This window comes from Hypomesus nipponensis, chromosome 20 (genome assembly GCF_054491055.1).
Source record: "Hypomesus nipponensis isolate SF chromosome 20, ASM5449105v1, whole genome shotgun sequence".
In the NCBI taxonomy this organism is placed as follows: Eukaryota; Metazoa; Chordata; class Actinopteri; order Osmeriformes; family Osmeridae; genus Hypomesus; species Hypomesus nipponensis.
Window position 1 is genome coordinate 10,305,001 of NC_140380.1, and position 22,463 is coordinate 10,327,463.

General features: G+C 53.8%; 2 protein-coding genes across 2 annotated transcripts in view; both read left to right on the top strand.

The window, feature by feature from the left end:
- The window catches only part of ssh2b (slingshot protein phosphatase 2b), a 17,343-nt gene extending 6,599 nt beyond the window's left edge, over window positions 1–10,744 (top strand). Inside the window, exons 3-15 of the mRNA XM_084683483.1 lie at window positions 3,062–3,174; window positions 3,430–3,494; window positions 3,659–3,780; window positions 3,891–3,956; window positions 4,146–4,211; window positions 4,903–5,097; window positions 5,225–5,318; window positions 5,471–5,599; window positions 5,707–5,753; window positions 5,918–6,064; window positions 6,399–6,599; window positions 7,202–8,096; window positions 8,361–10,744. Coding sequence (XP_084539609.1) covers window positions 3,062–3,174; window positions 3,430–3,494; window positions 3,659–3,780; window positions 3,891–3,956; window positions 4,146–4,211; window positions 4,903–5,097; window positions 5,225–5,318; window positions 5,471–5,599; window positions 5,707–5,753; window positions 5,918–6,064; window positions 6,399–6,599; window positions 7,202–8,096; window positions 8,361–9,704 — 3,484 coding nt within the window. The 3' untranslated portion in view covers window positions 9,705–10,744. The remainder of the gene's footprint in view (window positions 1–3,061; window positions 3,175–3,429; window positions 3,495–3,658; window positions 3,781–3,890; window positions 3,957–4,145; window positions 4,212–4,902; window positions 5,098–5,224; window positions 5,319–5,470; window positions 5,600–5,706; window positions 5,754–5,917; window positions 6,065–6,398; window positions 6,600–7,201; window positions 8,097–8,360) is intronic.
- A 1,063-nt stretch (window positions 10,745–11,807) lies between these two features.
- coro6 (coronin 6) lies at window positions 11,808–22,463 on the top strand. The gene is made up of 11 exons (XM_084683907.1): window positions 11,808–12,022; window positions 14,838–15,037; window positions 16,593–16,715; window positions 17,671–17,800; window positions 18,220–18,398; window positions 18,523–18,642; window positions 18,773–18,877; window positions 19,666–19,811; window positions 19,902–19,959; window positions 20,536–20,763; window positions 21,630–22,463. The coding sequence occupies exons 2-11, from the start codon at window positions 14,840–14,842 to the stop codon at window positions 21,750–21,752; spliced, it is 1,410 nt and encodes a 469-aa protein (XP_084540033.1). The 5' UTR covers window positions 11,808–12,022; window positions 14,838–14,839; the 3' UTR covers window positions 21,753–22,463.

The following is a 22,463-nucleotide window of genomic DNA, read 5'->3' on the forward strand; positions in this document are numbered from 1 at the left end:
CCTGTCTGGGCAAAGTGAACAAATAATGTTGACAGCCCAAGATAGAAACCCAGGGTGACCAGCGAGGAAGGAGAGGAGGAGGAGGACTGACATGGTAACTGAGAGAGGAGGAAGGAAGCTGGTGATGGGGTGCGTCTCAGACACCTGGGATCACTTGGCACCCATCGTTTGCTCCCCAGTCCGGCCAGTCCGGCCAGTCCAGGGGCTGTGGGAGCTCCTCTCTGTACACTGTACACTGTCCACGGTTCACCTTCCCTTTAGGGAGGAGCTAAACCAGACATGCTAACATCCAATGCCATTAGGTGTGTGTATGTGCCTGTATGTTGGCGTGCATGTGTGTGTGTGTGTGTGTGTTACCATCCACTTACAGATGTGTGTTGAACCCATCTGTTTAATCAATATGGCCGCCCTTCAGAGAGCAGAGCAGAAAGAGAATCCGTTCAGCTACTAAAACACGCCTCACTGCCTGTGACTGAGAAGGTCAAGGACACACACAAACACGCGGAAACACAAGTCGTCATGGATGTTGTTGTTTTCTTGGTGATGCAATACAACACCAGCTGACAATATGCACGTGAAATGATATTCCAAAACATGTGTCTGTGTAATTGATTGCGACCCATACGGTACATAACGTGCAGCGAGTAACCCGGGTCTAATGTCTCGTTAGATTTCTCAATAATTTTTCCGTGTTTACGCTGTTGCCACGCCGTAATTGGAAGCTGCCACAACACATACGAGTCAAGTGTCCCTGACTCTCAGTATGTCTCCCTAATAAACCGCTCTGAGACGAGCTCGCTTGCTATAAACTCCCAGTTCAGTCTACGAATGGGCATTGTCTTATCTGACCTCCGACCAGCCTTTACGAGAAACCGCTCTCCTCCTGGAGCACGTGTGCGCAGACTCCGCCTCCTGCCCTATACTTACCGCAATCTCCCTGCAGGTGGGCAACCAAACACACACACTGGATATCGCTCTCTGACGAGTGCGGGAATACAAAATCGGAGGGAAGCAAATTTTTTTTGTTGTTTTTTTTTTAGGACTAATATAATTGATGACTGCTGGTGGTATACAACTGTTTCTAGTATATCCCGTCAAATAGCTCGCGCTGTTCCTTTGGTCGTTGTGTTGGCAGTGCGTCAGTTCTTGTTCACGGATAAACACATGGTAACAGGCTGGGAATTGAAGCTGGAGAAAGCCCCCGCACGGAACCGCTAGTCTACCAGCTCCCGTTTCACGTGTCGGACAAGAGCAGCTATGACACCGGGAGTTGTGGCTCCGTCACGGACATGTTCAGCCCGGTGCTTGTGCGCTAACTGCGGAGCAAAGACTCGTTACTTTACGGGGAAGCCCATGATACTGCAACGGAAGATAGACCGACTGTAAGTGTCGTGAAACGTCTCCAACAAGAACCATGTCTCATGCTACTGTCTCTCTCATCTCCCCTTCCTCCTCTCCTCTCCTCTCTACCTTTCCTCCCTCTCCCTCCTTCTCTTCACCTCCTCCTTCCACCCCCCCCCCCTCCTTCTCCATCAGTAATGGGTCGTTTGTCGAGGGATTGTTGACTTTTGAACAAACCAGATGGAATGTGTCAGTATGCTTCCCCCTCAGAGAGGACAGAGGCAGATGTGGAGGATGCTAAGCCACTCTATCACAGGCGTCTCCAACCCTGTTCCTCAGCCAACCATGTGTCCATATGTTTGACCAGGCGTCTTTCCTGGCCCTGCCTGTAGCTGGTGGGTCATAGTCATCAGTCAGGTCACACGGCCCTGTGTGCAGTGTTTTAATTGGTGATGCCTGTGCCAGGGGGCGGAGCCTGCTTTTAGTGGCTCACCTGCTCCAGACCGCAGGTGCCATGGCAACGGGCCAAGACTGACTGGCAGGGCCCAATGTTTGGTTTATTGAGGAAGTACAGGGACTGCCGTGTGTGTGTGTGTGTGTGTGTGTGTGTGTGGACGCTGGCTGGATTCCATGAGACGGTTCAACTTTATTATGTCTGACTCACTTGCGCACACAGTCATATACACACACAGACTCCAGCACAGATTGTGATTTTTAAATCACGTGATTACAGGTGCTGTCCTGCATTTAATAAATCATTATTTTTTATGCCACCTCGCTCACTTCTGTTCCTGAACTTACCAGTTTGATCTCTGCTCTGCTCCTCATCCACCATACCTCTTTCACACCCTCCTCACCCCCCTCTGTCTGTCTCTCTCTCTGTCCCTCTCTCTCTCTCTCTCTCTCCCTCTCTGTGTCTCTCTCTCTCTCTGTGTCTCTCTCTCTCCCTGTGTCTCTCTGCCTGGCCCCCTCTTTTCCACATCTGAAGGTGACAGAATGTTGCCCTCTCCCCTGATCCAGCCATGTGCTCTCATAAGGCCTTCCTCGAAGCCTGGGCCTATATTTATCTCCATCCCCCAGCTCAGAGTGACTAATATGGGCAGGAGCAGTCAGGGGTCACTGATGGTGTGTGGGTGTATGACTGTCAGACACTAAGCTCTCTCTTTCTCTTTCCTTCTCTCTCTTCCTGCCCCCCCCCCCTTCCCCCTGAAGTCATTTTATGAGCGTGTCCAGTACAGTTAAGCCACCACATCATTTGAACCAGCTGTGTGTCTTTGGAAGCCGTTGCTAATGCGCTTTGTTTTCGCGCGCATGTTGGATGACGTTCACTGTTGTGACAGAAAACAGCTTTATTAAGAACCTTCTCGGCTCATGGAATATAGAACACAGCGGCATCCGGGTAGAACATTCCGGAACATTCAGAGTGTTGCTCGTCGAGGGGGGGGGGGGGTTCAGGCTGAGGGTTTCCCTGCGTGTTGTGAAGCCGCTCCACTCTGCAGGGCTGTGGGAGGGATCATGGTGAGGTGGCTGTGCTGTAGTCTCACTGCGACCCCCTTCATCAGCCTGGCTTCCTCCACTCTGCTGAGGGCGGCAGATATAAAACCTGGCTCGCCCCTCTCTCTGTCTCTCTCTCTCATCATAGGGTCTTAACAGGTGTGTGTGTCTCCACTGCTCAGCTGTATGACTCGCCCCCCCTTTCTCTCTCTCTCTCTCTCCTCAGTATCAGTGAGAGCTTCCTGACAGTGCGAGGCGCCGCCCTCTTCCTGCCCCGGGGAAATGGCTCCTCCCCTTCCTCCGCCTCTCGCTTCGCTCAGCTGCGCAGCAAACATGCAGGTAAACAAGTCAACAGGTAAACAAGTCAACAGGTGAACATGTCAACACAGCCATAGCATAGAGTTATTTGATCCAGGTGAAGCTCAGCATCTAATTACTCTGACCTCTTACGATACACACATGGCCTGGCTCACACACACTCTCCCCTCCACACACACACACACACACACCTCCACACACACACACACCTCCACACACACCTCCACACACATACCCTCACAGATGGATAACGCTGTGTGGTCTTCCTCCAAACAGGAGACCTCCAGCAACACCTGCAGACCATGTTTACCGTCCTGCGATCGGAGGACAACATCAAGCTGGTGAGATCACATACACACTGTCTCTCTCTCTCTCTCTCTCTCTCTGTCTCTCTCTCTGTCTCTCTCTCTCTGTCTCTCTCTCTCTCTTTCTTTCTCTCTCTCTCACACCCACACACTCTCCCTCCCACTCACCCCCTCTCCCTGCCCCCCCCCCCCCCCCCCAGGCGGTGCGCCTGGAGAGCTCCCAGCCCCAGAGCACTCGCTACATGGTGGTGGTCTCCACTAACGGCCGTCAGGACACGGAGGAGAGCCTGGTACTGGGCATGGACTTCAGCGCCACCGACAGGTGGGAGGTCGTCATTGTACCATGTTTGTGAGGCGTGAATACTGTCTCAGTAAGGGAAAGGCTATTTTATTTTTCATGGCGTTAACAGTGTGTGTTTGTGTTTCCTGTAGCTCCTGCTCTGTGGGTCTGGTTTTACCTCTGTGGAGTGACACACTGATCCATCTGGATGGAGACGGGTAAGAGTTACACACACACACACACACACACTTCAGGCTGACCCACAAGATACATGACCTGGGGGAGATTAGAGGGGAGAGCCCTTGTGACTGATCTATGTGCTTTTCTGACCTCTCTCTCTCTCTCTCTCTCTCTCTCTCTCTCTCTCTCTCTCTCTGTGTCACCTTTCACCCGCTCCCTCCTCTCAGGGGCTTCAGTGTGTCCACTGATAACAGGATCCATGTGTTCAAGCCTGTCTCTGTTCAGGCCATGTGGTGAGTGCCCTGTGTTCTCTTCATCAACATCACTCTCGCTATTTCAACAGCAGTCATGTGTGAATTTGGATTGATCGTGTGCTCATATCATCCTCTGCTATCCCTCTCTCCTGTCTCCCGTCCCCTCCTCTCCTATCCCTCTCTCCTCTCCTATCCCTCTCTCCTCTCCTATCCCTCTCTCCTCTCCTATCCCTCTCTCCTCTCTCTCCCTCTCCCTCTCTCCCCTCCTCTCCTATCCCTCTCTCCTCTCCTATCCCTCTCTCCTCTCTCTCCCTCTCCCTCTCTCCCCTCCTCTCCTATCCCTCTCTCCTCTCCTATCCCTCTCTCCTCTCTCTCCCTCTCCCTCTCTCCCCTCCTCTCCTATCCCTCTCTCCCTCTCCCTCTCTCCCCTCCTCTCCTATCCCTCTCTCCTCTCTCTCCCTCTCCCTCTCTCCCCTCCTCTCCTATCCCTCTCTCCCTCTCCCTCTCTCCCCTCCTCTCCTATCCCTCTCTCCCTCTCCTTCTCTCCCCTCCTCTCCTATCCCCCTCCTCTCCTATCCCTCTCTCCCCTCCTCTCCTATCCCTCTCTCCCTCTCCCTCTCTCCCCTCCTCTCCTATCCCTCTCTCTCTCCCTCTCCTTTTCTCCCCTCCTCTCCTATCCCCCTCCTCTCCTATCCCTCTCTCCCCTCCTCTCCCCTCCTCTCCCCTCCAGGTCGGCCCTCCAGTCCCTCCACAAGGCGTGTGAGGTGGCCCGTTGTCATAACTACTTCCCCGGCAGCCTGTTCCTCACCTGGGTGAGCTACTACCAGAGCCTGGTCTGCTCAGACCAGACCCACATCAACGAGTGGAACGTCATGCAGGACGTCCAGTCCCACCGCGCAGACTCTCCCGTGCTCTTCTCCGACGTGTGAGTGTGTGTGTGTGTGTTTCGTCTGACGGGGGGGGGGGGGGAGGAGGAGGAGTGTGGACTCTCCCGCAGGGAGCCGTGGCGTGGTTGCCACGACGCTGACTCTTGTCTGGGTGTGCGTTGCCAGGCCGACGGAGGGAGCGAGAACGGAGAGGTTGATCAGGACCAGACTGAGAGAGATCATGATGCAGAAAGACCTGGAGAACGTCACCAGCAAGGAGGTGTGTGTGTGTGTGTGTGTGTGTGAGACAAGGGAGTATGTTTACAACTTATTGCGTTTATTCATAGGCACAGAGGGAGCTGCCATGTGTCTTCAGTCAAGGTTCTGTGTAGACTGTGCACATCTAACGTGTGTGTGTGTGTGTGTGTTCAGATTCGTACAGAGCTGGAGGAGCACATGGTGTGTAACCTGCGGGAGTTCAAGGAGTTTATCGACAACGAGATGATTGTCATCCTAGGCCAGATGGACAGTCCTACTGAAATCTTCGACCATGTGTACCTGGTGGGTCTCTCTTTCTCTCTCTCTCTCTCACTCACACACACACACACACACACACTGCTGTCTCGGTTTCTGAGAGTTTGAACCAGAGTGTGTGTGTTTCTACCCAGGGCTCAGAGTGGAACGCATCCAATCTGGAGGAGCTGCAGAACAGCGGGTAAGGACTCCTGAAACAACTCCCATGATGCACTGCACACCGTATTCTCCTTATTCTACTGTCAATGCACACCATAATGACCACCACTCCTCCACTATCGTAATGGTCTTCCCTTTCTCTCTGCGTGTGTGTCTCTCTTTCTCCATCCCTCCACCCTCTCCCAGGGTTCAGTACATCCTGAATGTGACAAGAGAGATTGATAATTTCTTCCCGGGTGTGTTTGAGTACCACAACATCCGGGTGTATGATGAGGAGGCAACAGACCTGCTGGCTTACTGGAACGACACCTACAAGTTCATAACCAGGGCCAAGTAAGTACTGAGCGGCTGGCTGGCTGGCTCTTTCTTGTTATACCATCTCCATCTTTCCCACCCTCACTTGCTAACACCCACCCACCCACCCTTTCCCTCCCTCCCTTTCCCTCCCTCCCTTTCCCTCCCTCCCTTTCCCTCCCTCCCTTTCCCTCCCTCCCTTTCCCTCCCTCCCTTTCCCTCCCTCCCTCCCTCCCTCCCTCCCTCCCTCCCTCCCTCCCTCCCTCCCTCCCTCCCTCCCTCCCTCCCTCCCTCCCTCCCTCCCTCCCTCCCTCCCTCCTTCCCTCCTTCCCTCCTTCCCTCCCTCCTTCCCTTCCCTCCCTCCCTCCCTCAGGAAGGCGGGGGCCAAGTGTCTGGTCCACTGTAAGATGGGCGTGAGTCGCTCTGCGTCCACGGTGATCGCGTACGCCATGAAGGAGTACGGCTGGGACCTGGAGCGAGCCTTCAGCTACGTCAAGGAGCGCCGCGCCGTCACCAAGCCCAACCCCTCCTTCATGAGGCAGCTGGAGGAGTACCAGGGCATCCTGCTGGCCAGGTACACACACACACACACACACACACAGCCTAGGCATTCCATGCAGCATGCATTCTCCAACTCTTCTTGATCCTCAGTGTCGACATTCTAGGCACATATGTTAGTCATGAGGGTGATATAAGCACAGACATCAGGGAGCACCACATTCTACAGCCACTCCCCATGTGTGTGTGTGTGTGTGTGTGTGCGCTGTACTAGTTAACATGCATGTGTCCGAGGATGCCTTTAGCTTCTCATGCCACATGTCAGTGTTAGCAGAAGTGCCAAGGAGACCTGCAAGTACACACACACACACACAGACCCCACAGTGAACCATTGGTGTGAAATTACCGATGAGTCATCGATGTCTGTCCTGTGGAAGGCCTGCTGTGTGTTTGTGGTAAAGAAAAGAGACAAATCCTAATGTCTCTGTCTCTGTCTCTGTGTCTCTCTCTCTCTGTCTCTCTGTCTCTCTCTCTCTCTCTCTCTGTCTCTCTCTCTCTCTCTCTCTCTCTCTCTCTCTCTCTCTCTCTCTCTCTCTCTCTCTCTCTCTCTCTCTCTCTCTCTCTCTCTCTCTCTCTCTCTCTCTCTCTCTCTCTCTCTCTCTCTCTCTCTCCCTCCAGTAAGCAGAGGCACAACAAGCTGTGGCGCTCCCACTCAGACAGCGACCTATCAGAGCACCACGAGCCCCTCCTTAAGCCCGCCCCCCAGTCTCACACCCTGGGTCGCTCCGACCCCCGTAACCAGGGCAACAGCGCCCCGGCGCCCTCCCTGGAGGAGCTGCTGCAGCCGCTGCCCTCTGGCCCCGCCCCCTGTGGCCCCGCCCCCTGTGGCCCCGCCCCCTGTGGCCCCGCCCCCTCGACCGTCGCCCTGCTCCGAGCAGAACTCAGCCCCTCCCCCGCCGACCCCCTGGCTGTGCCCCCCCCGTCTCCCCCCCTCTCAAACGGGCTGTGTGACTTTGAGGAGAGCCTGGCTGCTCCCCCCTCTCCCTCCTCCTCCCCCTCCTCCTCCCCCCGCCCCCGGGCCGCCACCGTGGTTCCCGAGGCGAGGAAACCGGACATCTCCACGGTGACGGTGGCCGAGCCCGTGGCGGTCGTCCACCCCCTCCCCCCCTCCCCCGCCCCCTCCCCCCAACCCTGCGGCCCAGACGAGGAAGAAGCGCCCCGCTTGGCGCCCGACCCCACTCCAGAACCCAGCCCCCACACCGCCCTCCCCCCAGGCCCGCCAACTCCCCCTCCTGACTGTGACCAGGCCCAGGCCCTGGCCCAGGCCCCCCCTGGTGGCCCTGCCAGCCCCCCCGAGGAGCCCCCAGCCCTCAGCACCGACCACATCAACTTCTTCAGCGCCAGGGAGAAGTTCCAGGGCCTGGCCCAGGACGGGCGGAGCCGCGGGGGTTCTGTTCATGCAGCGCAGCAGCCAGCCCCACCCAGGGGTCCTGGACAGGACCAGCTGACCCTGGACGGCCCAGCGGGCGTGGCCGGGGACGAACCGAGTGAGGAGGGGGAGGAGAGGAGGAAGGTGAGGCTGAATGAAGAAGCACCTTGAGGTTGAGAATCTCGCCATAAAAAGCCTGGTTTAGTCGGACTGATTTGAACGTCAAGCAGGTGCATAGATTCGGAACCGTATGAACAGAACGGCTCTTTACTGGTCGAGCAACATTGATCTTGACTGGGTTTACTAGACCATAGTGCCCTTTGGTGGCAGATACACACACTTCAAGGACGCAGCCTCGTTGCTGTTGATTTGTTTTAACTTTGTCTCTCTCTCATCTCTCTCTCTCAGGAGGGCGATATCTCTGCGGCTCAGCACATCGTCCCAGAATGCACAGGTGCACAGAACGTGAAGTCCACACTGCTGAGTGTAACCCCTCCCCCTGGGTCTTCTAGCCAACCAGGGCTCAGGGGCCAGGAACCTCAGGGGTCGAAGGAGGAAGTGGAGGAACGCGTGGTCGACTCGGCAGAGGAAGCGGAGGATGTCAAAGAGGAAGTAAAGAACAAAGCCGAGCCCATGGACGCTTCCCCCGCCCCCCTCTCGGGTGATTGGACGAGGGGCTCGGTGCGACGCGTCACCCGACAGCTGGAGCAGCGAATGAAGCAGGAGCACGACTCTCCCTGCCCCTCCTCTTCTCCCCCGCCCCTCCCCCTCAGCCCCGCCTGCCCCCAGCGACGCTCCCCTCTCCCCCCTCCCTCCGGCGACACCTGCCCCCCGACCGCGCCCCCCCTCCCGGAGACCAACCCCCAGGAAGCTCCGCTCTGCCCCCAGGGGCCCGGGGTGAGCACTGTGCAGGAGGAGGAGGAAGGAGAGGAGGATCCTGGGAGATGTAGTCCCATGGAGGAGGTGGGCGAGGGTACGGAAGCGACCCCTCGAGACTCTAGGCCCCTCGAGGGGGGTGCTTCTCCCCGCTGCTTCCGCCCGACCCTCCACTCCTCCCACAACCCCCTCTCCTCCGTCGACTTCCTGTGTCTGGAGGGGGTGACGGGGGAGGAGTCGGCCACGGACTGGCCCCCCCGCGGAGACACCGTGGCCAGGCAGACGTGGGAGACTCTGAGGGAGCTGGGGGCCTTCCTGCAGCAGGTGAGCCGGCCCCAGGGAGGGGGCCAGGCCTGGGGGGGCCGCGGGTGGCCGGAGGCGGGGAGGAGAGGGGGGCGGGTCTCCATGCAGAGGACCAGAGAGGTGGAGGCCAGGATTCGCCAGGCCGGATTGACCCCGCCCTCGTTGATGAAGCGCTCGGCCTCATTGGCCAAGCTGGGCTGCCTGGAGCTGCTGGCCAATGACCTGAGCCAGTGGGAGTTGAGACGCCCCGCCCCCGCCGCCGTGAAGCCCCTCCCCCACGTCGCCACGGACGAGTCCTCCAAGAAACAGAGGGTCCACCGGACGTCAGACAGCCCCCTGTCAGACAGCTGGCCGGAGCCCCCCAGGACAGGACCAGAGCACCTCCCAGAGGACACGCCCTCAGAACACTCCCACTCCCCTCCGTCCAATCAGAGCACACCTCCGGGAGAACTTCCTGAGCCTTGCCCCGCCCCCCTCCTGATCCCCCTGGCAGCGCGCCAGCAGTACGGGAGGACACACCCCCTGCGGAGACTGAAGAAGAGGAGCGTGAGCACCCTCTACCATACCATGTGACCCGGACTGCTGTGTGTGTGTGTGTGTGTGTGTGTGTGTCTGTCTTGGGAGGGGTTCATCGAGCACAATGTGAGAAATATGACGGTAGGATGATTAGCGTTTCTGTGTGATTGATTCTCTGTGAGCCACTGTGAAAACCAAGCATATACACCCTCCCTCCCTCAGTCCTCGTTATCCAATCAGCAGGGAGATGAGGGCCTCCCCAGGGGGGGCCCAGTCTTGTGATTCTGGGTGGGTGTGGATGAGGGGGGAGGGGTTATTTGGGACCAAACTGATGTTTTTTTCGACTGCACAATACCTCGTGAGGCCTAAACCAAACCTAACTCTGGAGGCACAGTAGCGCCCCCTGGAGGGTTATCAGAGGCCTTCAGCTCTCATCAAGCTGACCGTTTCAAACAACTGGAATTAGCACAACTCAGCTTAACCTCAGTTGGCGATGCCACTTGAACTGGATAGTGTGGATGTGTGTGTGTGAGGAAGAGAAAAAGAGAAAGAGAGAGAGAGAGAGAGAGAGAGAGAGAGCAGGACAGTGACGTGAGGCAGCTCGTCTTATCCAATTTGTTCTTTCGAACGTGTACATTTTGTTTTATTGTCAAAGATCTATAATGTACATTTTGAGTGTTATCATTTTAAGGACGTGTATCTGTGTTTTATAAATGTTGGTGTCTGGGCTGTGTGTATGTGCGCAAAGCACAATGTCGATTTGACGGTGATGTGGTTTAAACTGACGTCTCCTTTTCACACAGGAGTGTGCCAGTAACTGGCAAGAGCAGTTTCTCCGTCTAGTGTATATCAGAATGACCTATCCTTTGACGGCAGTCTCTCAAATAAGCACTTTACTCCTTTTTTAATTTGTAATATTGTTTTATTTTATGGTTTCTACTGTTGGGGAGCGTGCTTTTAAGTGAGTGGAAGTAGTGTGCATTGTTCAAAGAATTGCGTATGGACTCCTTTTCATTGTAAATCTATCCATGTACATATTCTCTTTTTTTATGATGTTCTTTAACTGTGATGAATAATAAAAATGTATGAAATCTAAACTGTGAGTTTGATCATCTTTTAATCTTTAAATAAAGATCTTAGATCACACAAGGAGACTGAGGATGAGAGAGAAACTGGAAGTGTAAAACAGCAATTGCAGGTCAGTAACACATGCTGACAAATATTTCAGATTACACCCAAGTAAATGTTGAGATAAAATAAACATTTCGAGAAGATTTTGTTAACCTTTCGAAAAAGATTTTTCACATTTTTGTAATTCAATTGAATGGGAAAATGTGTCCCAACTTTTGACTGGTACTGTATATTTATTTTATACCTTTTGAAACTTTTACACACTTAGTGAAAGGAGAGGGAAGACCAGAGAAGCCTAGAGCAGAGTACAGTATGGTAGAGTCCTCATCAATGATGCGAACTTTTTTTTGCAAATACTTTTTCAACCTTTGAAAACGTTTTCGCAAATACGATGATTGTAAGAATGGTGACAACATGTGATATTTTGTCGCCCTCTAGCGGACTATTAGAGGAAGTGCCCGTGGTTGGAGCCGAGAGAGACAGGAAGAGAGAGAGAGACAGCTGTCTAAATAGAACAAGCGCTCCCTGCCCCTCCGAGAAACAGGTGTTAAACTAGCACTTTCAGAGGACAACTGTCAGACTGGCTTGACGGACGATCTATTGAAGAAAAGTCACAGGACAAAACGCGTGGGGCTATTGGTTTAGCCTATGACATTGTGTCTCGTTGTGCAAACATTCATGGCGAGTAAAATAAAATCCCTTCTGAAAAAGATCCCTAGACGTCACTGCTGCTGAATTGTTGAGAATGTGTGTTTACATAGCTACAGCAGCCTATAGTTTATACAGTTTACAGAGAAGTTAAAAGTTTTAAGGTCCGGAGTAGAGCGCTATATTAACTCTACCCCTACAAGCTCACAAGCAGCTGGATAACCCTACTGGACCGTGGCGCGCGGGCGCAGAGCAATCTAAGCACTGTCACCGGCGCGCGAGATAGTCCGACTTCTACCGAGCCCGTTCCAAAATAGACGGGACCGCTTTGACCCCCACCCCCTCCCTGCTCATCCACACACACACCCTCACTCTCCTTCTCTCACTGCCCCCCTCCTCTCCTTCTCCCTGCCGAGGAGCGTCACGTATTTCTACAGAGCGCCCTCCAGGCAAGTCCACACCGACTGTGCAAAACGGGATCACGGAGAACCGTCACAAACACCACAAGAAAGCGGGGAGCTATACAAGAACCGGAAATCTACCATCTGGGAAGGGGGAGAGGAGAATTCGATTGGCTGATATCCCCTAAACCCGCGGTGAGTGATCAAGTCGTGTCTGTGGATTGACCTAGCTGGAATAAGATCAGTCGTAGCTCAGTCCCAGTTACCGTAGGTGCGACAGCTTTTCTGCCGCATTTCCAGTGAGGTGCGTTTCCCTGGCAATCGGCAGGGATACACCATGACTGACTTTGCACTTTAATGTCCGTGAACATACCGGCGGTCTCCCGGTGTGGCCACCGGCCGTGGATCCCGAACTAACCGGAGCACGTTGCACGGTGGGAGCGGGTGCAACGATCACCCTCACCCCTCTTCTTCCCAACTTATTACCGTGTTCCCGGGCAAGACCGTGCGTGCGTGTCCAGGTACACAGCGCATGCTGCGCTTAGGCTATAAACTGGCCAGGGTCGAGACTTATTGTTCTATTTAGGAACGGTGGGCTAAACTGTGATCTCGAGAGGGTACGGTTGGGGGTGGGACGGGGCTAGTTTGGCATGTCTATATTAGGGAAGTGACCGTGTCATTCTTTCGCTCTGAAAGAGCCGTACGTGCCTTGCGCGAGAGAGGGCCATCTCACAAGTTAGTGAGACAACAGTTGATAACAACAACTTTATTGTCTCGTCGTTTACAAAGAAAACAGGTGAAGTCAAACCGACGTGAACATGGACACTAATCCTTCATCTGTCCTAAATCAGCTCCAAACTTGCCTTATCATGTGGACGGCCGGTTTAAGACTAAGATTTTTTTGTTTTGTTTAATATTGTTCAATGTTAACCCAAAATGTAGAAATTGCAATATTTCTAACTTGCATACATTTCTGTTCATGACTCAATATGATATGAACATGTAACCAACATATATTTGAATTTGATGTGATGATTGTACCTTAGCAGTGCTTGGTTCATAGGATATCCCTGCTACAAAACTGTTTGCTCACTTTACGGATTTGATCATAGAGCTGTCTAGAATAATAATCATGTATTTATCTGGTAGATGCTTTTGTCCTCATACATGGAGGATTAAGATGAACAACTTGTGTGTGGTTAGTTACTCCACCTTTGAGATATACCCCCCCCCCCTCCTCCACCTATCTGTCAACAGCCCTGCCATGCCAGGCCAATTAACCAGAACAAAAATGATTGTGCAGTTTCAAAGCCTGCTAGGTTCAAACCTTCAGGGACAAAGTAATTCTGAATATGGGTTTCTAGAGCCTGTGTTTGCGCGTGCGTGTGAGGGAGAGAGAGAGAGACAGAGAGAGAGACAGAGAGACAAAGAGAGAGAGAGAGAGACAGAGAGAGAGAGAGAGAGACAAAGAGAGAGAGACAGAGAGAGAGAGAGAGAGAGACAAAGAGAGAGAGAGAGAGACAAAGAGAGAGAGACAGAGAGAGAGAGAGACAGAGAGACAGAAAGAGAGAGAGACTGACAGACTGACAGACAATTGTCTATTAATATCTGTGTGTGCTGGACAGCAGGGGTCTAGAATGTGTTCGCTGTGTGTTTTGGGCTGGCACCCACTTGGCCCGTTGCCCTGGGCAGCAACACAACAGTCGTACCTCGGCAACAGACACATGACAACTCAACTACTTTGATGCAGAACTTAAGAATCATCAACAAGACAACACAACATTGATACAGCAGTATAGAAGAAGCCAGTTCCCCACAACATCACGCCTCACCAGCAGGAACAAACAGTACACTCAATTCAATAACGTTTGATTGATATGGCACAACTTAAAAACAACACCAGTTGTTCACAGAATCCCAAAAATACAATAAAATCCAGAAGATAAAGTTTTAACATCAGAATTAAGACTAATCAAACTTAACAGGTCTAAAAAGGCCAGCCAGGTAAAGAGGAAGGGAATTTCCTTGCAGAGGGTTCTGTTATTTAAGTGCCTGAATCCTTGATGGATGAAGGATTCTATATGGGACAGTATGTTGCTTATTGGTTTACTCATGTTGACGTGTGTATTTCTTTATCTCTGGTATTCCCTCTCTCTATCTTCTTCCTCCTTCCATCTCATCTTTCATCTCCATCTCCTCGTCCTGCTCCTGTCCCCTCTCCTCCTCTCTCCTCCTCGCCCCTTTCCTCCCTTCCTCTCCTTACCCCTCCCCTCTCCTCCCCTCTTCTCTCCCCTCTCCTCCTCCTCCTCCCCCCTCTCCTCTCCCCTCTCCTCCTCTCCCCTCTCCTCTCCCCTCCTCTCCCCTCCTCTCCTCCTCCCCCCTCTCCTCCAACTCCTGTCCCCTCTCCTTCTCTCCTCTCCTCCCCTCTCCCCTCCTCTCCTCCTCTCCCCTCTCCTCTCCTCCTCCTCCCCTCTCCCCTCCTCTTCTTCTCTCCTCCTCTCCTCCTCTCCCCCTCCTCTCCTCTCCCCACTCCTCTCCTCCTCCTCTCCCCTCTCCTCCTTTCCTCCTCTCCTCCTCTCCCCTCTCCTCCTCTCCTCCTCCCCCCTCCTCCCCCCTCCTCTCCCCTCCTCTCCTCCTCCCCCTTCTCCTCCTCCTGTCCCCTCTCCTCCTCTTCTCTTCTCTTCACCCCTCTCCTCCCCTCTCCCCTCTTCTCCTCCTCTCCCCTCTCCTCCTCCTCTCCCCTCCCCTCTCCTCTCCTCCTCCTCCTCTCCCCTCTCCTCCTCCTCTCCCCTCTCCTCCTCTCCTTCTCCCTCCTCCTCTCCCCTCCCCTCTCCTCCTCTCCCCCCTCCTCTCCCCTCCCCTCTCCTCCTCTCCCCCTCCTTTCCCCTCTCCTCCCCTCTCCTCCTCCTCTCCCCCTCCCCTCTCCTCCCCTCTCCTCCTCCTCTCCTCCCCTCCCCTCCCCTCCCCTCTCCTCTCCTCTCCTCTCCTCTCCTCTCCTCCTCCTCTCCAGTGATGAGTCGCAGCATCGTGCGTCAGAGTAAGTTCCGTCACGTCTTCGGACAGTCGGTGAAGACGGAACAGGGTTACGATGACATACGCGTTTCCAAGGTGACGTGGGACAGCTCGTTCTGCGCCGTCAACCCCAAGTTCCTGGCAGTCATCGTGGAGTCCAGCGGAGGAGGAGCCTTCTTGGTCCTGCCCCTTTCCAAGGTCAGAGAGGAGTGTGTGTGTGTGAGGTGCAGTAAGGTGTGTGAGAGAGAGAATGTTTTCCCTTAGGAGTTCTGTACCTAGTCATATTCACAGACGGTCGTCTCCTGTCGCCCCCCTCCCCCAGCACCCCCCCCCCTTCCCCAGCACCCCCCCCTCCCCCAGCACCCCACACTCCCCCAGCACCCCACACTCCCCCAGCACCCCCCCCTCCCCCAACCTAGCAACAAGCTTTACCTAGCCATTAACCTGGCCACAAGCTCTACCCAGCCACAAACCTGGCAACAAGCTCTACCCAGCCACAAACCTGGCAACACCTCTGCATGGTCCCTGAAGCTGAGAGAGCCTGGAGGACAGGTCTGCGGCATCACGTCCGTCCACAGAACTGTGGCTCACAGGTCAAAGGAACCAACTAAAGCTGACTCAAAGGATGCCTGAACACAAACAAACCCCCCCAGAGCGCGCCAGCCGAGCCGAGGGCCCGCTCTCTTCCCGTCAGTACGGTCTGTTCACGCTGAGGAGAACAGTGGTGTTAGCATGCAGGTGATAGGATCTTAAAGGGGAGGTTTGTTAGCGAGGTGCTCTGGGCTCCTTTGACCTGAGACTACAATCACATCCCCTTTAAAGTTAAGTCCCCTTCATTGTATAGATTTAAATCTCTACTTAAACGTTATCTCACTTCAGGTCTCTCTCTCTCCTTCTGTGTATCTCTCTCTCTTTCTCTCCGTACGTGTCCAAAAGCGACACGAATATACAGGGAGAAAGAGAGGAATAGAGATATGTAAAGGCAAGGAGATGACTGGACTCTCTCTCACTGGATACAGAGAGAGTTAGAGAGATTGAGCTACAGAAAGAGAGAGAGAGAGTCAAGTGTGGTGAGGTTCAGTCCAGCCAAGGCAGTGAGAGACGGAGAGATAGACATGGTTATATATCAGAGGGTTGGGACAGACGCTTTATAAATAGACACCCTGCTCTCTATCTCCTCTGCCCTGGATCCCTCGCAAGCCAAACGAAAAACTCCCCCTTCAACGCCTCGTCACCCAACTATTAATACACCCCTCTGGGTGCTTGTGTGTGTGTGTGTGTGTGTGTGTGTGAAAGGAGGGAGCGATACCAGGGATGCTAAAAAAACGAAACACGTGTTCACACCAACCGAACAGGAAGACGTGGAATAGCCCGGAAGTGACATCATTGATCGAGGGACGAGGCAGGAAGGATCCTCTTACATCGTTTAGGTCCGCATAGAGTTCTCTTATCCAGAGCTTACAGGGACATTCCCCTGAGGCAAGTAGGGTGAAGTGCCTTGCCCAAATACACAACATCATTTGGCATGATCGGGAATCGAACCGGTAACCGTCCGATTAACAGCCCGATTCCCTAACCGCTCAGCCATCTGGCCCCCAGTCTAAGAGCAGGTCAAACAGACACGACAGAACTGAAACAGATCACATGACCACCCGGTCCTGTATGTGTGGTGTAGGTGAGGGGGGGGGGCTGGATGTCTGTGTCAGGTGACCCAGAAGCATGGCTCTGATTGGTGGACTCGCGTGTGTTTCAGATGGGTCGTCTGGACAAGAACCACCCCCTGGTGGTGGGCCATGCTGGGCCGGTTCTGGACATCGACTGGTGTCCGCACAACGACAACATCCTGGCCAGCTGCTCAGAGGACTGCACTGCCATGGTAACGTTTCCTTCGCTGACCTACCTGTTTGTTTCGAACGGAAGTAAATTGTTGGTCCTCACTAGAAAAGTACCACGAACCTGTGTGTGTGTTTGTGAGGATAATACACATGAGGTTAGGTTTTTAGGAGGGGTGGGGGGGGGCAATAGTATTTATAATCATGTGTTTACACAAAGCCCCTTTCCCTGGATCAACCAATCAGATGACAGATCGGAATGTTTTCTGATGAAAGGATGAAAGCACATGATGTTGATATGCCATCATTTATCAGAGTGTGTGTGTGTGTGTGTGTGTGTGAGAGAGAGAGATTTTTCTGGAGCCATTGTCTGGTGTCTGCCAAGAAACAGTTGATATGTCAGAATGTGTGAGCCTTTGTTGTGAGAATGTGTTGATATCGGATTACTACGGGTCACAACAAGTACATGGAGATGCGTGAAGTTCCTTTGGGCAATGGGACCTTAACCCGTGTCCCTAACACTTTCTAAACAGCTGCCGCTGTTGTACTATATGTCTGTTTACAAATGTTCCTGCTGTGTCTGTGTGTGCATGTGTGTGTGTGTGTGTGTGTGTGTAGGTGTGTGTGTGTGCTAGAGGATTCCTCAGGGACTAACAGTCTGTTTGCTGCAGCTGTCCTGCCTTGGCATGGCCAGCAGAGAGAAGCATGACGTAGCCCGTGGACTTCACTAAAGGGGATTAAACAGTCCAACAGCACAGCTATCATTAGAGCGTGTTTACACGTGTGTGCGAGTTAACGTGTGTGTTTGTTTTACTTGGTTAAGAGAGAGGTCAAGAGAGAGACACAGAGAGGCAGAGAGATGGAGACGGAGAGATGGAGAGGCAGAGAGAGAGAGAGATAGAGAGGCAGAGAGATAGAGAGATACACCAACACATATAGGGAGAGAGAGAAAGGGAGGCAGGGAGAGACGTGTGTGTGACGTGTGTGTCGTGTCATCAGGTGTGGCAGATTCCAGACGACCTCCTCAGCCGCCCCCTCATGGAGCCCATTGTGGTGCTGGAGGGACACTCCAAACGTGTGGGCACTGTCCTCTGGCACCCCACTGCACGCAACATCCTCCTCACTGCAGGTACACACGCACCCCACTGCACGCAACATCCTCCTCACTGCAGGTACACACGCACCCCACTGCACGCAACATCCTCCTCACTGCAGGTACACACGCACCCCACTGCACGCAACATCCTCCTCACTGCAGGTACACACGCACCCCACTGCACGCAACATCCTCCTCACTGCAGGTACACACACACCCCACTGCACGCAACATCCTCCTCACTGCAGGTACACACACACACACAGTACATCCAGACACGCACACACACATATACCTGCAGACTCACACACACATTTACAAACATACATGCAGACACTTTCCCCCACACACACAGCCTCACACACACACACAGCCCCCCCCCCCACACACACACACACACACACACACACAGCCTCCCCCACACTAACACTGTGCCCTGTGGGGTCTTCCAGGCAGTGATAATCTGATCATAATCTGGAACGTGGGCACTGGGGAGCCCCTGGTGTCCATGGATGACCACCCCGACCTCATCTACAACGTCAGCTGGAACCGCAATGGCAGCCTGTTCTGCACCACCTGCAAGGACCGCAGGCTGCGGGTCTGCGACCCCCGCAAGAGAGAGGTGGTCGCGGTGAGTCTTCTGGAACGTTCCACGTGGCGTTCCCACGAACGCCACAGTCTTCCCCGGGTGTTCTGCTCGACCTCTCCGTTTTCTGTGCTCTGTTGGTGATGCCTGGCCTCCCGTTGTCCAATAGGAGAGGCTCGCTCCTCACGATGGGATCCGACCAATGAGAGCCATCTTCACCAGGGACGGGAACATCTTCACTACAGGGTTCACCAGGATGAGCCAGAGAGAACTGGGGCTGTGGGACCCGGTAACACACACACACACACACTCACACACTCTCACACACTCTCACACACTCTCACACACTCTCACACACTCTCACACACTCATCCCCCATGGTCATTCCTTCTCTCCTCTCCTCTTCTCTCCTCTCCCAGACTAACTTTGAGGAGCCCATAGCTCTGCTGGAGCTGGACACCAGTAACGGTGTGTTGTTACCGTACTACGATCCAGACACCAACATGGTCTACCTCTGTGGGAAGGTACGCCAGCTGCACAGGGAGCTACACAGGGAGCTGCACAGGGAGCTGCACAGGGAGCTACACAGGCAGCTGCACAGGGAGCTGCACAGGGAGCTACACAGGGAGCTGCACAGGGAGCTACACAGGCAGCTACACAGGGAGCTGCACAGGCAGCTGCACAGTGAGCTGCACAGGGAGCTGCACAGGGAGCTGCACAGGGAGCTACACAGGGAGCTACACAGGGAGCTGCACAGGGAGCTACACAGGAAGCTGCACAGGCAGCTGCACAGGGAGCTACACAGGGAGCTGCACAGTGAGCTGCACAGGGAGCTGCACAGTGAGCTGCACAGGGAGCTACACAGGGAGCTGCACAGGGAACTGCACAGGGAGCTGCACAGGGAGCTGCACAGTGAGCTGCACAGGGAGCTGCACAGTGAGCTACACAGGAAGCTGCACAGGGAGCTGCACAGGGAGCTACACAGGGAGCTGCACAGGGAGCTGCACAGGGAGCTGCACAGGGAGCTGCACAGTGAGCTGCACAGGGAGCTACACAGCACCCTGACATGGAGGCCACGTGGACAGCAGCTTCATCATGAGCCTGTGCCTGCCTCCATTTCCTATCCTGGTATACATGCCTTACTTTGTGCGTCTGTGTGTGTCTGTGTGTGTCTCTGTGTATGTGTGTGTGTGTCTGCGTCTGTGTGTGTCTCTGTGTGTCTCTGTGTGTGTGTGTGCCTCTGTGTGTGTGTGTCTCTCTGTGTGTGTCTCTGTGTGTCTCTGTGTGTGTGTGTCTCTGTGTGTGTGTGCAGGGCGACAGCAGTATCCGGTACTTTGAGATCACAGAGGAGCCCCCCTACGTGCACTACCTCAGCACCTTCAGCAGCAAGGAGCCCCAGAGGGGTATGGGCTTCATGCCCAAGAGAGGAGTGGACGTCAGCAAGTGTGAGATCGCCAGGTAGGCCTGTACACACACACACACACACACACACGTGCAGTACATGCACACAGCACATGTACATGTTGTGACATTCCTCTGCTCTCGCAGGCTGTACAAGCTCCACGACAAGAAGTGTGAACCCATCATGATGACTGTTCCCAGGAAGGTGAGCAGGAAGGACGGTTTCCTGTATCGAAACAAAAACTGTTCAACATATACCCTTATATTCACACTTCAGTCAATAAATGCTATTCTTTTGTACTTCTTCATTAGATGTTAACTGCATTTCACTCCTCCTCTCCTCCTCCTCTCATCTTCTCCCTCTCCTCCTCCTCTTCCTCTCCTCCTTTCCCTCTCTTTCTCCTCCTCTTCTCCTTCTCTCATCTTCTCCCTCTCCCCCTCCTCTTTTCCTCCTCCTCTCTCCTCCTCTTCTTCTCCTCTTCTCCCTCTTCTCCTCCTCTCCTCCTCTCTTCCTCTCTTCTCCCTCTTCTCCTCCTCTCCTCCTCTCTTCCTCTCTTCTCCCTCTTCTCCTCCTCTCCTCCTCTCTTCCTCTCTTCTCCCTCTTCTCCCTCTTCTCCTCCTCCTCTTCTCCCCCTCCTCTCCTCTTCTCCTCCTCCTCCTCCTCCTCCTCCCCCTCCTCTCCTCTTCTCCCTCTTCTCCTCCTCCTCTTCTCCCCCTCCTCTCCTCTTCTCCTCCTCCTCCTCCTCCTCCTCCTCCTCCTCCCCCTCCTCTCCTCCCCCAGTCGGACTTGTTCCAGGACGACCTGTACCCCGACACGGCTGGGCCCGACCCTGCCCTGGAGCCGGAGGAGTGGCTGCAGGGGCGTGATGAGGACCCCATCCTGGTGTCCATGAGGGACGGCTACGTGCCCCCGAAGAGCCGCGAACTCAAAGTGTCCAAGAAGAACGTTCTGGACTCCCGGCCCACAACCCGGCGAAGCATGTCTTCGTGTGATGGAAGCAACCTGCCGGTCAGTCTCGTTTGTCCCGGGACACACGTTTGTCCTGGACACATTTTTGGGGGGCGTGACGGGTTTTGCAAAGTTTGCTGCTTCACTATTTGTAGGTTCTTTTTGTTCCGTGTGTTTCTATTTTTTTATTCAAATGCATCTGATCACTCCGCACAGTGATCTAGAAACAAGGTGAATCGACACGACAATGACTGGCAAGCGGCAAACTTTGCGAGAACCCAAAATGTCCCTGCTGATCCTTCTGCCCATGACTGTCCCCCCCGTCCCCCTGCCCCCCCTCAGCGTCTATTAACCATCTCTCGTCTGTCTCCAACATCTCTACTGCTCTCTCATTCATCTGTCTGGTTCTGTGTCTGTGTGCCCCTCTGCTTGGCTGCCCCCCCTCCCCTCCGACTTTTTCGTACCTTGTTTCAGACCTGCACAGTTGTTCCGCCTTTCTAGTTTCACCCCTTAGTTCCAGTCTATCCCTGACCTGTTTCCCTGTTTCTTTTTCCACCTTCCTTTTCCTTTCCTTACCTTCCTCCTGTCTTTTCCATTACCCCCCCCCCCCCCTCCTCGTGCTCTCTCTTCCCTCCTCTCTTTACTCTCCCCCGTTCTCTCTCCCCTTTATTGCTCTTTTTTTCTCCCTCCTCTCTGGCAACATCCTCTCTCCCTCTCTCCTCCTCTCCTATATATCCCTCTACCCTCTCTCCTCTCTCCCCCCGTCCTCTCCCTCTCTCCTCTTCTCTCCTCACCCTCTCTCCCCCTCTCCTCCTCTCCTCTCCCTCTCTCCTCTCCCTCTCCTCTCCTCTCCCTCTCTCCTCCTCTCCTCTCCCTCTCTCCTCTCCCTCTCCTCTCCTCTCCCTCTCTCCTCCTCTCCTCTCCAGCCTCAGCTGGTAGAGAGGTTACTGGAGGAGGTGCAGCACCTGAAGGCTACAGTCCTGTCTCAGGAGAAGAGAATCTGTGACCTGGAGAACAAGCTCTCCAAGTACACCAACGGCACAGCTTGACAGACACACACACACACACACACACAGTAGTCCCCCCCCCCCCCACACACACACACAGGCTATCTCTTACACGGCACATGTTACCGTTACACCCCCCAACACACTCCACAAAAAACGTTATTGCCCATTCAAACTATGTAACAATTCACACACACACACACACACACACACCATCACAGCAGTACATGCCTGTTTATACCTATGTCAACCTGCCAACACACGCCCTTGCACACGTCTGGTCACCTAGAGAGAGGATGAAGGTCACATGGTATAGTTGAGGGGGGAAAAAGTGACAGTTGGGGGCTTGTATCCATGCAGGTCGGCTAAAGGGACTGTTGGAAGTGATTTGTCAAGTGATTATGGATCGTCATGTTGTTATGGTGATAACTTGCTTTGTTATGTATCACGGTTTGGATGGGAAAAGTTCACGGAAAGTTTGTGTCTCTCGAGGTGTCTTTAAAGCACACACATACACATGTTTACACACAACCCCTGCTCCTCCCACACACATGACCAACAGCCAGAAATAACTCTCTCTGGATCTCCATCAGCCTTTTCTAAATGTAAATAGTGACACATCCCAAAAGATAAATGACCGTTCAGAAATGCCAAAAATATTGATAAGAGAGATATAGTTTTGTGTTCCTTTAAAGAACAAGAGACACATGATGACATCAATAAATAAATAAAAAACTACCTTTTTTTAAAAAA